This window comes from Procambarus clarkii, chromosome 51, assembly GCF_040958095.1.
Source record: "Procambarus clarkii isolate CNS0578487 chromosome 51, FALCON_Pclarkii_2.0, whole genome shotgun sequence".
NCBI lineage: Eukaryota > Metazoa > Arthropoda > Malacostraca > Decapoda > Cambaridae > Procambarus > Procambarus clarkii.
Genome location: NC_091200.1, coordinates 13,482,455 through 13,498,613, shown reverse-complemented (window position 1 = coordinate 13,498,613; position 16,159 = coordinate 13,482,455). Strand labels below are relative to the sequence as shown.

Below are 16,159 nucleotides of genomic sequence, written 5' to 3'. Positions count from 1 at the left end.
GAAGTCACCCAGCAGGAGCACAGGCTCCGGCAAGGAGTCTAGGAGGTGTTTCAAATCAGGAAGAGAAAGCGGGACACTCGGGGGGAGATAAATGGAACAAACAGTGTACCATTTCCCCACAAAGACACGAGCAGCAGAACAATGGAGAGGTGAAGGAAAAAGTAAAGGAACAAAGGGAACATCAGTACGAATCAAAAGAGCAGAAGAATTAGAAGCCCCAGCAACAGCTGGGGGGGGGAGAGAAAGGAATAGCCACGAAAACGACCAGGACGAGCACCAAGCATCGGCTCCTGGAGACAGACACAAAGGGGCGAAAACCGCGAAATCAGAAGTTGGAGTTCGAGGAAATTAGCGCAATAACCTCGAACGTTCCATTGAAGAATGGACAACGACGAGAAGAGAAAGGACAAAAACAGAGAACAAGGAAGAAACAAAGGCGAAAGAGCAACAGAGCACGTTAAAGAATATCAGGGTCGGGATCAGGGTCAGCAAAGTCAGGGTTAGGGGGCATGGGTAAACTGAGCAAAGACGGAGGGAAGGAAACGGAAGAACAGATCAGAGGTAGGCGGGCGGGGTCCGGAGGAGGAGGAGGAGGAAGAGGAGGAGACAACGGAGAGGAGCAGGCAAGGACAGCAGCAGGAAGAGGAGGGGTAGAAAGAGGGGAGCGTACCTCAGCAAGGGCAGCAACTGAGAGGGAAGCGGGGGCTAAAGAAACCTCCATAGCAGGAACAGGGGGCGCAACCACCGAAATGGGAGGGGAAGGAGCGAGAGAGGCAGAAGTAGGGGCCGAGGAAGAAAGCAAAACCTTCTTACCCGCCGGGGAAGAGGAAGGAGAGGAGCCAGGTTTACGCTTCTGACGTAAAGAGACAGGTGTTCCAGCAACCACGTACTGGGCAACGGATTCTAGCGTCTCAACAGGAGAAGCTGAACGAGAGCACACATGACGGCCGTTTGGAGAGCGATGGACATCAGCCCGCACCGACAGGCGGCGGGGAGAGTCAAGAGACGGAGGGGAAGGATGGGAAGGAGGAACGGAGGGAGACGAGGAAGAAGACACAGGAAACACGACAGACCGGGTAGAAGGAAGGGGAACCCCAGACAGAGGACCAGGAGGAGGATCCTTCGGGAGAGAACCCAAAGGAACAGAGGAGGGGGCAGTGGGCGCATCAGGGTCCAAGGCCCGGAAACGGTTGCGAGTCTGAGGAAGGCGGGAAGGACGAGGAGAGGAAGAGCGCAACACGCGAGCATAAGAGACATTAGCATAAGGCGGGAGCCGGCGAACCTGGCGCCTCGCCTCAGGAAAAGATAAACGCTCCCGGTGCTTCAGGTTGAGGACGGCTGCCTCAAGCTTGTAATGGACACACGCACGGGAGAAGGTAGGATGGGCCTCACCACAGTTGAGGCAGCGAGCATGGGGAGAAGTGCACTCCGACTTAGAGTGACCTTCGCCACCACACAAAGGACAGAGAGAGACAGTCTCAGAGCAGCGGAGGGCACCATGCCCAAACCTCCAGCACTTGTTACAGAGCCGAGGAGAAGGAATGTACTCCTGGACAGAGCACCTGGCACCAGCAAGAATGACAGAGGGTGGAAGGGTCCTACCATCAAAGGTAATCTTCACAACCCGGAGGGGTTGACGACGACTACCACGAGGGGGACGAGTAAACGTGTCCACCTGGAGAATAGAATGGCCCTGGGCAGCAAGGATATGTCGAATATCGTCGTGGCAGTCGCGCAGGTCCCGAACACCGGTCGCAACATGGGGCGGGAGCAAAATAGTGCCAACACTGGCATTCAACTGAGCGTTCTTCGAGACCCGAACAGGGGTCAAAATATCATAGCATTGCATTTGCAGGGTTGAAGTCTGTTGTCGAAATATCATAGCATTGCATTGAAGTCTGTTGTTTAAATATCATAGCATAGCATTTAACAGGGTTCAAGGTCTGTTGTAAAAAATATCATAGCATTGCATTTAGCAATGCATGTGAATGAATGAATGTGAATGAATGGTAATCAGATCAACAAAAAGAAACAATGAAAGAAAACTTTCCCAAAAGAAAGTATGATCCCAAGTCGTTCCATGCCTATACTGAACTGTATAAGAAGTAAAACCAAAACAAAGTACTTGGTAGAACAGATAAAAGATGAGACTAACCAAGTTATAATGGACGATAAAGGGGCAGCAAACTCATAGAATGAATCTTACTGGAAATCCTACTAGAAATCATTCTAAAAATGCAGTCTGTTGTGGAAAATCATACCATTGCATTTAGCAGGGTTGAAGTCTGTTGCCGAAATATCATAGCATTGCATTTGCAGGGTTGAAGTCTGTTGCCGAAATATCATAGCATTGCATTTGCAGGGTTGAAGTCTATTGTTGAAATATCATAGCAATGCATTCAGGTCTGTTGTCGAAATATCATAGCACAGCATTTAACAGGGTTCAAGGCTGTTGTAAAAAATATCATAGCATTGCATTTAGCAGCGTTGAATTATGTAGAAATCCTACAAGGAATCCCACTAGATATCTTACTATAGATCCAACTAGAAATCATACTAGGAATCCCCTAGAAATCCCACTAGAAATCCAACTAGAAATCATTCTAGAAATCCTACTAGAAATCACCTAGAAATCCTATTAGAAATCGTAATAGGAATTATCTAGAAATCCTACTAGAAATCATCCTAGAAATGCTACTAGAAATCACCTAGAAATCCAACTTGGTTCCTACTAGGAATCCCCAAGAAATCCTACTGGAAATCACCTAGAAATTCTACTAAAATCCTACTGGAAATCCTACTAAAAATTCTACTAGGATTCCTCAATAAATCCCACTAGAAATCACCTAGGAATCCTACTAGGAATCTTACTATAAATCCTACTAGGAATCCCCTAGAAATCCTACTACAAGTTATCCTAGAAATCCTACTAGAAATCGCCTATAAAATCCTACTAGAAATCCTATAAGGTATCCTACTAGAAATTCTAATTGGAAGCACCTAGAAATCATATTAGTAATCACATAGGAATCCTACTAGGAATCCCCTAGAAACCCTACTGGGAATCCAACTAGAAATCTTACTAGAAATTCCCCTAAAATCCTATTAAAAATCCTAGAAATCCTACTAGATATCAACTAGAAATCCTACTAGAAATCACCTATAAATCCTACTAGAAATCACCTATAAATCCTACTAGAAATCACCTTTAAATCCTACTAGAAATCCTAGTAGGATCATATTAGTAATCACATAGGAATCCTACTAGGAATCCCCTAGAAACCCTACTGGGAATCCAACTAGAAATCTTACTAGAAATTCCCCTAAAATCCTATTAAAAATCCTAGAAATCCTACTAGATATCAACTAGAAATCCTACTAGAAATCACCTATAAATCCTACTAGAAATCAACTTTAAATCCTACTAGAAATTCTATTATAAATCCTACTAGGAATCCCCTAGAATTAGTACTAGAAATACTACTTGGAATCCCACTAGAAATCTTACTGGAAATCCCACTACAAATTATCCTAGAAACGCAGTTTGTTGTGGAAATATCATACCATTGCATTTAGCAGGTTTGAAGTCTGTTGCCGAAACATCATAGCATTGCATTTGCAGGGTTGAAGTCTGTTGTCAAAATATCATAGCATTGCATTTGCAGGGTTGAAGTCTGTTGTCGAAATATCATAGCATTGCATTGAAGTCTGTTGTTTAAATATCATAGCATAGCATTTAACAGGGTTCAAGGTCTGTTGTAAAAAATATCATAGCATTGCATTTAGCAATGCATGTGAATGAATGAATGCGAATGAATGGTAATCAGATCAACAAAAAGAAACAATGAAAGAAAACTTTCCCAAAAGAAAGTATGATCCCAAGTCGTTCCATGCCTATACTGAACTGTATAAGAAGTAAAACCAAAACAGAGTACTTGGTAGAACAGATAAAAGATGAGACTAACCAAGTTATAATGGACGATAAAGGGGCAGCAAACTCATAGAATGAATCTTACTGGAAATCCTACTAGAAATCATCCTAAAAATGCAGTCTGTTGTGGAAAATCATACCATTAATTGCATTTAGCAGGGTTGAAGTCTGTTGCCGAAATATCATAGCATTGCATTTGCAGGGTTGAAGTCTGTTGCCGAAATATCATAGCATTGCATTTCCAGGGTTGAAGTCTGTTGTTGAAATATCATAGCAATGCATTCAGGTCTGTTGTCGAAATATCATAGCACAGCATTTAACAGGGTTCAAGGCTGTTGTAAAAAATATCATAGCATTGCATTTAGCAGCGTTGAATTATGTAGAAATCCTACTAGAAATCCTACAAGGAATCCCACTAGATATCTTACTATAGATCCAACTAGAAATCATACTAGGAATCCCCTAGAAATCCCACTAGAAATCTTACTAGAAATCCAACTAGAAATCATTCTAGAAATCCTACTAGAAATCACATAGAAATCCTACTAGAAATCCTATTAGAAATCGTAATAGGAATTATCTAGAAATCCTACTAGAAATCATCCTAGAAATGCTACTAGAAATCACCTAGAAATCCTACTTGGTTCCTACTAGGAATCCCCAAGAAATCCTACTGGAAATCACCTAGAAATTCTACTAAAATCCTACTGGAAATCCTACTAAAAATTCTACTAGGATTCCTCAATAAATCCCACTAGAAATCACCTAGAAATCCTACTAGGAATCTTACTATAAATCCTACTAGGAATCCCCTATAAATCCTACTACAAGTTTTCCTAGAAATCCTACTAGAAATCGCCTATAAAATCCTACTAGAAATCCTATAAGGTATCCTACTAGAAATTCTAATAGGAAGCACCTAGAAATCATATTAGTAATCACCCAGAAATCCTACTAGGAATCCCCTAGAAACCCTACTGGGAATCCAACTAGAAATCTTACTAGAAATTCCTCTAAAATCCTATTAAAAATCCTAGAAATCCTACTAGATATCAACTAGAAATCCTACTAGAAATCACCTATAAATCCTACTAGAAACCACCTATAAATCCTACTAGAAATTCTATTATAAATCCTACTAGGAATCCCCTAGAAATCCTACTAGAAATACTACTTGGAATCCCACTAGAAATCTTACTGGAAATCCCACTACAAATTATCCTAGAAACGCAGTTTGTTGTGGAAATATCATACCATTGCATTTAGCAGGTTTGAAGTCTGTTGCCGAAATATCATAGCATTGCATTTGCAGGGTTGAGGTCTGTTGTCAAAATATCATAGCATTGCATTTGCAGGGTTGAAGTCTGTTGTCGAAATATCATAGCATTGCATTGAAGTCTGTTGTTTAAATATCATAGCATAGCATTTAACAGGGTTCAAGGTCTGTTGTAAAAAATATCATAGCATTGCATTTAGCAATGCATGTGAATGAATGAATGTGAATGAATGGTAATCAGATCAACAAAAAGAAACAATGAAAGAAAACTTTCCCAAAAGAAAGTATGATCCCAAGTCGTTCCATGCCTATACTGAACTGTATAAGAAGTAAAACCAAAACAAAGTACTTGGTAGAACAGATAAAAGATGAGACTAACCAAGTTATAATGGACGATAAAGGGGCAGCAAACTCATAGAATGAATCTTACTGGAAATCCTACTAGAAATCATCCTAAAAATGCAGTCTGTTGTGGAAAATCATAGCATTGCATTTGCAGGGTTGAAGTCTGTTGTTGAAATATCATAGCAATGCATTCAGGTCTGTTGTCGAAATATCATAGCACAGCATTTAACAGGGTTCAAGGCTGTTGTAAAAAATATCATAGCATTGCATTTAGCAGCGTTGAATTATGTAGAAATCCTACTAGAAATCCTACAAGGAATCCCACTAGATATCTTACTATAGATCCAACTAGAAATCATACTAGGAATCCCCTAGAAATCCCACTAGAAATCTTACTAGAAATCCAACTAGAAATCATTCTAGAAATCCTACTAGAAATCATCTAGAAATCCTATTAGAAATCGTAATAGGAATTATCTAGAAATCCTACTAGAAATCATCCTAGAAATGCTACTAGAAATCACCTAGAAATCCTACTTGGTTCCTACTAGGAATCCCCAAGAAATCCTACTGGAAATCACCTAGAAATTCTACTAAAATCCTACTGGAAATCCTACTAAAATCCTACTGGAAATCCTACTAAAAATTCTTCTAGGATTCCTCGATAAATCCCACTAGAAATCACCTAGAAATCCTACTAGGAATCTTACTATAAATCCTACTAGGAATCTTACTATAAATCCTACTAGGAATCTTACTATAAATCCTACTAGGAATCCCCTCGAAATCCTACTACAAGTTAGCCTAGAAATCCTACTAGAAATCGTCTATAAAATCCTACTAGAAATCCTATAAGGTATCCTACTAGAAATTCTAATATGAAGCGCCTAGAAATCATATTAGTAATCACCTAGAAATCCTACTAGGAATCCCCTAGAAACCCTACTGGGAATCCAACTAGAAATCTTACTAGAAATTCCCCTAAAATCCTACTAGATATCAACTAGAAATCCTACTAGAAATCACCTATAAATCCTACTAGAAATCACCTATAAATCCTACTAGAAATTCTATTATAAATCCTACTAGGAATCCCCTAGAAATACTACTTGGAATCCCACTAGAAATCTTACTGGAAATCCCACTACAAATTATCCTAGAAACGCAGTTTGTTGTGGAAATATCATACCATTGCATTTAGCAGGTTTGAAGTCTGTTGCCGAAATATCATAGCATTGCATTTGCAGGGTTGAAGTCTGTTGTCAAAATATCATAGCATTGCATTTGCAGGGTTGAAGTCTGTTGTCGAAATATCATAGCATTGCATTGAAGTCTGTTGTTTAAATATCATAGCATAGCATTTAACAGGGTTCAAGGTCTGTTGTAAAAAATATCATAGCATTGCATTTAGCAATGCATGTGAATGAATGAATGAGTTGAATGTGGTCGAAATATCATAGCATTGCTTTTTGCAGGGTTTAAGACTGTTGTCGAAATATCATAGCATTGAATTTGGCAAGAGTGAAGTGTCTGTTGTTGAAATATCATAACATTGCATTTAGCAGGGTTGAAGTCTGTTGTCGAAATGTTAGCTATGCACATAGCATTGTTGATGTCTGTCGTCAAAATATCATAGCATTGCATTTATAAGGGTTAAAGTCTGCTGTCAAAATATCATTGGGTTTCCCAATTCGTCTTGTGTTACACTAGGCTGGGTTTCCCAGTCCCATATTTCTTCGACCTAGTACTTATCTTTCCTCCACCCCCATGTTAAGTCCCTTGTTTGCCTTTTGCTCTGTGGTTAGCTTCAGGGAGCCTCCCAGAAAACCAGCATATGAATATAATGAAACGCCTCATTCTGGTGGAACTTGGTAGCTCCCAGACTCCTTCCCAACCATGCTCACCAGTACATCAGTTTGTGGTGTTTCAGCTCTGTACTGACTGGTAGCCAGCTGCTAGTTGGGAGTTACAGGTTAGGTACCTGATCCCATACCTGATCAACCAGGCTGTGACTCATACGTCAGGCTGCGAGCAGCCGCGTCTAACAGCCTGGTTGATCAGTCCAGCAACCAGGAGGCCTGGTCGACGACCGGGCCGCGGGGACACTAAGCCCCGGAAGCACCTCAAGGTAGCCTCAAGGTAGGTTAGGTTAAAAATTAAACATTAGTTGTTCCTAACCATACTGATGTTGCCTCTTAATAATCTTGCGGAAGCGCTCAGCTAAGTGACTATTTGAGTTCGTTCTATCTCCCAGAAACAAATTCCTTACTCAGATTTCTACTATAGTTCATAATGCTACTTGTTACTGTTAGCTACAGTATTCCAAATAATGTTAAACGGGACCCTCCTTCTACAATGGTAACAAGAAAGTTGGAATCTCTAGTTAGGGTTAATATTTAACTACACACACAATTGTCACATTCTGCCTTTTTTTTTTTTTTTTTTTTTAGGGGGGAGGGAGCTCTCGTATTGGCATCCTGAACAATATAAATTTCTGAATATCATGACGTGCTCAAATCTACCAGGTTTGGTGTCTTTTGATAATTACGATTTGGTCCTCTATATTTCTTAAAAATCTTAACGTCAATTTACTGTATCTTTTTGTGCGATTTTCAGACTCCATGTTAAGAGTAATATTTTATTTCATTGCTAGGAATAGAAGTGGAATATGGAACAGTGTATTTTTTATTATATATATAATAATATTAATACATCATTTACCAGGGGATTAACTACAAAGCTGACATGAAAAGCCAAGCACTGTTATCTCTTGCTAGTATGTCATAACTCCCTGATAAGCATATGAAAAAAGCATCTCCTTAATGACTTCTATAAAAACATTCTATAATACAAAAATATGTACAAAATACAAATAAAATGTACAGGAGTAGGTATATAGGACTTGCACAGCAGTTCTTCAGCATAAGTTTAGGGTCTTATACATTTCCCTAAACAAGAAGGTATACTACACGTGTTTCCTAAGAGATTAGGTGTGGAAGTTCGTAGCTATTCTTTCATTATTTCCATCCAGGTCTATACTCAAAATATGAACCAAGAGCCAAATTAGTATATTTGATATATGGCCCATTTAGCTTACTCTTCCATTAATGAAGAGCAACCAACTTTTGCCTACTGGTTAAAACTGAGTAAATAGAAAATTTAATTAGAATTAAAAACATATATAAATTATTGTGCCAAATTTTTAACTGCAATACAGGGTAATATTTAAATAATTCTTTTAGCTGTAAAAAAGACATAGGATGTGTTCATAAGGTTTGACAAAAAAAAAACAAAAAAAAAATTTGCCGAGAATGTTAATGAGTTGCTAATACTGGTCCTCTTCCTAGTTTTGATAAAAGCACCCCCCCCCCCCAAAAAAAAAAGAAATTTTGTTTACACAATCTTATTCAAAATATATTCATGCAAACATTTGCAAAGTGTACTTTTCCATGTATATGATCTGAAAAACAATGATATTGCTGGTAAGAATTTTTTTTTTGGCATTTAAAATTAAGATGCAGACGATGAATTACAATGTGGCTGAAGACATGATGACCAAACTACACACCAGAAGATGAGATGACGACGTTTTGGTCTGTCCTCTAAAATTATCAAGTACTGTACTGTACTGTAATGTGAGACTTGATAATGGTCCAGGACGGACCAAAACGTCGTCGTTTCTTCATCTTATGATGTGTGCTTTGGCCATTGTAAAATTAAAATATTTGTAGATATGTTATTAATATTGTTTCAGATTGTGATTGAGCCAAGCATTATCATGTAACAATGGATTTAAATATTGCAATGATACTTCACATTTTTTTTTTTTTTTATTTCAAAACAAATTTATTGGGAGTTAACCACCGCACTGCGCAAATTGCCTTGAGGGCCCCTAGATCAGGGGTGCACAGAGCGCCTCGAGGCGCTCGTAGGTATAGCGTAGGATTCAATACTCCCGTGGCTAAACAGGGCAATTCCATCATCAGCTTCTTCAGGGCTGTATCAGTAAACAGACCTCATTTTTTTTTTTTTTAAATTGTGGGCAACATTCCCGGGTGTGAGAGCCTCAGTACTGACTGAGCAACCAAGGCTGGCACATGCAGCATGAGCTAACAGCACTGCTGTTCAGTTTGTGACCATAGCATTGCCTAAAAATGTCAAAATATATATGTAACGGTATTATTTAGCCATGATAGTATTACAGAAGAGCCCGATTGTGATAAAGACTGTGTGCAATGTTAAAAAATCAGTGAACAAAATGATGTTCAAGATGTTCACAGCATTAGCCACAGCACACTGCCATTGTTTGGTCCATCTAAGAATCTTGAAACTACTTCTCATGTTTCTTTACAAAACAAACTTATGGAAAATTATTCATTTACAGGATTTAGTGGCCAGGATTCTAATAATAGCAAGATTGTGGTGATAATTAGTGCTGTGTGTAGTATGGGTGAGGAGGGAGGGAGGTAACATTAGCTGGCTGGTGTGTGGCAGCACTCTTGTTGTTTGGACTCACCATACCAGCTTAGTGGTTTGCAATGGTGAACACAAATGAAGATGCTTGTATATAACATGTGTATATATAGTGTAATAACAGCAAAAGGAGTATGTTGGGAGGAGCCTATTTGGTGAGGGAAGTAGCATCGTCTGCTGGCTGGTGTGTGACTTGTCATGCAGTGTATGGTGGCCACTATGCTGTTTGGACATAATACAAGCTTAATTATATACTTATGGTGAACAAAATATGTAGATACTTATATATATAACCTATGTATATAGTGTAATAACAGAAAAAACACCGATTGATCGTAGAACATAATATACATGCCCCATAATTTTGATCATAGCGATGTTCGACACATTGAACTATACAAATTCCACAATTTACACACATTTGAATAATATTACAGTAAAAAAATCAAAGAAACAAACAAATGAGAAACATCAAAATAATTGTGAAAAATTATATTCGCAGCAACTGCCGCCCCACGGGGTGGTGAGGTTGAGTGACGCAGAGTGCTTCATCGCTCGGTGCCCATAATGTGCTCAACTTCTCAGCTCCATAATGGCTGAAGTATGTCACATACTGTTTTTTTTTTTTTTTTTTTTTTTAGTTTCCCATGATCAGAGACAGCATTTTTAACATTACAAGAATAGAAAATAATTTTTTTGCAAAGAATTGATTTTTGGCGCACAGTGGGAATGTCCTATTTTAAGGCCGCACAGCATGGTGGTTAATGACATACACACACCCATATATATATATATATATATATATATATATATATATATATATATATATATATATATATATATATATATATATATATATATATATATATATATATATATATATATATATATATATATATATATATATATATATATATATATATATATATATATATATATATATATATATATATATATATATATATATATATATATATATATATATATATATATATATATATATATATATATATATATATATATATATATATATATATATATATATATATATATATATATATATATATATATATATATATATATATATATATATCATTGAATATGACCGCATATTCTGTATTTACTATCTTCTGCTTTAGGGCTTCTATCCCTCTATTTTCTTAGCATTAGGGCTTAGCTGAAAGAGGAGTTCTCCAAAACTCATTTTCGTAATTTCAAGGTGAAGAAAAAAGTGAATTACTATAGAATGTATTACACTTATTTATTGATGGAGGTTCGAAACATTGTGCAAATTGTATAAATAAGTGTAATACATTCTATAGTAATTCACTTCTTTTCTTCACCTTGAAATTACGAAAATGAGTTTTGGAGAACTCCTCTTTCAGCTAAGCCCTAATGCTAAGAAAATAGTTAGAGGGATAGAAGTCCTAAATCAGAAGATAGTAAATACAGAATATGCGGTCATATTCAATGAGACATTATAAATTATATATATATATATATATATATATATATATATATATATATATATATATATATATATATATATATATATATATATATATATATATATATATATAATTCTCTAATTTTTGTCAGTTTCATAATAAAATATAAAACTTCAGTATTTAGAACAATTGGTTAATGATATTGGAAGGATCATGATGTTGAATCACAGTGGCTGCAAAGCATTAGTCTAAATTTTCAGTTTTGTAGCTGAACAGATGAATTTGATGGTCTTAAATCTCCTATTAAAAACATTTTTATAGACATTAAACCATTTTTAAATGTAAATATTAAATTCTGCACAACAAACATCGGAAAACCAAGGACATTAAGCTGAAACTTACAATGCATTTTTCAGGTTGATTAATGCAAGCGCCTCTATAATGGAGCATACTAACTCACTAATAACTGTTTTAAATTGTTTGGTCACAGTAAAAAAATCATGACTTTATAGCTCATAACAGCTACATGCTTAAACAAAAAAGTGTTCCAAGAAGTAAATTTTAGTGGACCTTAGACTGTGTTTGCATAATTCAAGGTAAATGAACAAGCACTGACCAAGTGCTTGTTCCAAACAACATCAGCACCAATACACGAGTATGCCTTAAAAAAAAGCAGGTAGTTTGACAGTGACAGGCAATAGGTGAGAACAAGTCATTAAGAATGATGATAAAACATCTAGCATAGTGTTTTTTTATTTAATTATACATTTTTTTAATGGAAAGATGCCATGTCCTACTGCATATGCCATATCTTTTGTGGGTTGGGATGGTGTGGGGGTGCATCTCAGAAGGAGTGTTAACAGGAATATAGTCCCAAATGAAGGCATATACTGGGAAGTCAGAAGACTCATCTTCAACATCATTAACCAAAAAATTTATCATCGTGACGAGTCCAGAGTTAATGCAGCAAGACTGCAAAACTGAACACACTATTATTGAGCTGTTAGTACTTCATTGGCATAAACCATGCAATATGATAGAGTATAGGTTTGGAGTTTTTACATAAGATGATACAAGAACTATATTTCTGAAAAAGTTATGTGAAATACAATATCAAATTTAAAAATTATTTTAGCTCACCCCTGTAGTTTCTCTACACCAAACATAAGAATTTTTTTTTTAATAAACAATTCTCAACAATCAACTTCCTATCATTCTTGTCCCAGTCTCCCAAAATAAAGTCATTATATAGCTATCACCAGACTTGGATATGCTTGACCAGTGCACATAGCTTTTAAAATATGATATAACTAGAGAAGGAAAAATTGTGAAAAAGTGTAGTAGTAGTGACTTAGTGAACACAGTATAACTAGATTTGGACTCTGCCAAACAACATTATTCATGATTTATCTAGCATTAAAGCCAATGGCAAGTATTTGCAATCACTATTCATCTAGTATTTGGGGCAATGTCAGGCAATAGTGAACTAAATTGAGAATGAAGTACAGATGGTGGTATTGTTAAAGTGAGAAACTACTATTCTAGACAATACTTGAGGAATAGTGTCAGCAACTCCAAAACTAGATACAAAATATTACCTTTCTAATATATATATTACACTTCACAGAAGTGCAAAATTATTCCAGCACTGCTAAACAGAGGCTAGCAGGTGCCTGAACTGAGCTCAGGCAATGTGATACAAACACTATATATATATCTACTTGTAATAAAATCACGATAAAATCTTTGAGACATTTGGTCAGACATTATACATAGCCAAATGATGAAACATCAGGCCAAAAATACTTCTCTATATGAGATAAGAAGTGTTTGTGAAATGTGTTCATACAATATGCTTCCAACTGGTTCAGAAATGCACAGCCAGTCATAAAATGCATGATTATAAAATGACTTAACGCAGAAAACCAAATATGTGGGCAATAAAACTAGTTCATGTCTTTCAATATACACACACACACACACACACACACACACATTCATCATTTACACCAACACAACAATCACAGTACTGTACAAATCTATGTGATATTGTACATAAAAGGAAAATTACGCTTTAACTTGGAATAAAAGATGTACCATATATAAAATATTTGGGACTTCCTTTTACAGGAAGTGTTTTTGATCATTACCCCATAAAAATTAATTGGAACTTTCAATTCCGTATCATTAGTCTGATGTATGATTCTACAGAAGACTTATCTGAATAACAAGTTTTCATGGAAAAGTTACAACTTATGAATATTCACTATGTCTAACATGCGTTACAGTGTGCATGCTAGGTGAATATAGGAGTACAATGTATGATTCAGTAATGCAACACAAACCATAATGACATGATGCCAAATATTACAACAATGTTCTTAATTACCGTTAAGCGTATAAATTGTTACACTGATGATTTATGTCTCATACTGGGTATGTTAATCTAATTATAGCTTTGACACTAGTACTTTTATCAAACTCATGTATCTGCAACTAGTCACACAAAATAATTAATATATGTCTATTCCATTTTCATTTTTTCTACATAAAAATGGAAAATAAGCATTACTGACCCCATAAAAATTAGTATTTTGTTTTAACACATTTTTATGAAATGTACTTTTGATTTAAATAACAAATCCAGAATAACTTTTGTAACAAGATTTCAAACTTTAAAGGAAGTATTTTCAAGAGAAATATAATAAAATGCAGTATCCCTGCATGTATCTTTAAATAAAAGGTGTACATTCAACGACAAAAAAGTTAAAAACTATTAAATCCTACTACAATTGATTTCATCCTCAAAAAGAGATGGAGGGATCTTGAGTAAAATGTTGAGCACTTGCAGACCGATGTCAATTTTAGAGCAGATCATGAAAAAATATAATGTTTCAAATAGTAATGCAAAAAAGGCATTACTAGAATTAACATACTTTGTGATGTACTGTATTAAAACAAGATTAAACACTTCCACACCAAGCTTGTCACTATCAAATATGGTATATATCTATTTCCAACATCACTAATTGTTTTTATTTAGTACCCTTTCATGGGCACAAGACATTGTAATCCATAAAGCACATTATGTCTATTAAATAGGAATGTTTAACAGTTATTATACAGGGTCATTTCAATATATGAAGTAGGTACAAATCCTTCTTCAAAGACAGAAGTTCGCCTGACTCTCGTCCATCCATCCCCTTGATCTAACTCTATTACGCTTAATTCCTCACCTTCAGTCATGTTCATGCTGCCTTCACTAGTGCCTGCAATAATAAATAAGACATTTAAGGTCACTAAACAAGCTTTTAATCCTCAAGTCTTTTCTCCATATCATATAAGCCACCTCATCAAAAACTATTTCAGAAAATGTGATACCATATTATCTTCTCTCACATTTCAAATTACCATTAACATAAAAAACCAGCATTGAATGTAATAAAACCCCAGTTTCTGGGTGAGCCCCGGAGGCTCCCTGGAGCTATAGACTGATATACGCTATATTAGTCTGGGGCTTCAGTCAATGAAGTCCTGCCTACCCAAGACTAGAGCCGGAATCTGGCCCCCTTAGAGAGCAATGGCTTAACCCTTAAATGGCACAAAACATACATACCTTATATGACTGGATATAACATCAGTTACTCAAACTTGCACAAACACTTTCCAATTTTTTGCGCATAATCAACTAGGAAATGATCTAACTTTGTCTAAACGATCACCAACATAACTTCAAAAACAAGAAAATAAAAAATATTTTTCAAATTTAATATTGAAAACTTCAGATTTTCAATCAGATTAAAAAATATAAAATATCACCAGTTATTCATTTGCTGTTATTATGCTCTCAGAATAGCATATGATCTTCATTTTCATCAAATTAGAATATAGGTTTTCAATATAGTTTACTGTAAAAAAATTGTCAACATGGCACTTGAAATATGCGGCAAATTTAGAAAAAAATATGTATAATTCCACACGTTTAGGGTTTATGAAAAATCCATTTTATAGGGATTGAAGAACAGACAGCTGTGCACACTAAGTAAAAATGGTGAGAATCAGTCAGAAACTGGATTTTTTATCTGACTCAAAGTTGAAATTCGTTATAGATATAATTGAAGTTATCGACAATGAATAAGGTATAATTGAAGTTATCGACAATGAATAAGGTATAATTGAAGTTATCGACAATTAATAAGGTATAATTGAAGTTATCGACAATGAATAAGGTATAATTGAAGTTATCGACAATGAATAAGGTATAATTGAAGTTATCGACAATGAATAAGGTATAATTGAAGTTATCGACAATGAATAAGGTATAATTGAAGTTATCGACAATGAATAAGGTATAATTGAAGTTATCGACAATGAAAAAGGTATAATTGAAGTTATCGACAATGAATAAGGTATAATTGAAGTTATCGACAATGAATAAGGTATAATTGAAGTTATCGACAATGAATAAGGTAGTTCTAACTCATTAATTTACTTGTATGTTTTAATAAACATTGTTTGGCATTCGTACTCAAATATGAGAAAGTTGTAGGTCAATGTGTGTTGAAATGAAGTATAAAAAAAAAATTACAGTACAGTATGGGGATAATTATAACACAGTAATTATAATGATTTAGGGGATATATTTAGGGTATACCCCTGTACTTTATACAAGTGAAAAAGCCCTAA

General features: G+C 35.8%; 1 protein-coding gene across 1 annotated transcript in view; it reads right to left on the bottom strand.

Moving 5' to 3' along the window:
- Positions 1–12,213: 12,213 nt before the first annotated feature.
- The window catches only part of Cip4 (formin-binding protein 1-like Cip4), a 260,365-nt gene continuing 256,419 nt past the window's right edge, over positions 12,214–16,159 (bottom strand). The window contains 1 exon segment of the mRNA XM_069304033.1: positions 12,214–14,742. Coding sequence (XP_069160134.1) covers positions 14,582–14,742 — 161 coding nt within the window. The 3' untranslated portion in view covers positions 12,214–14,581.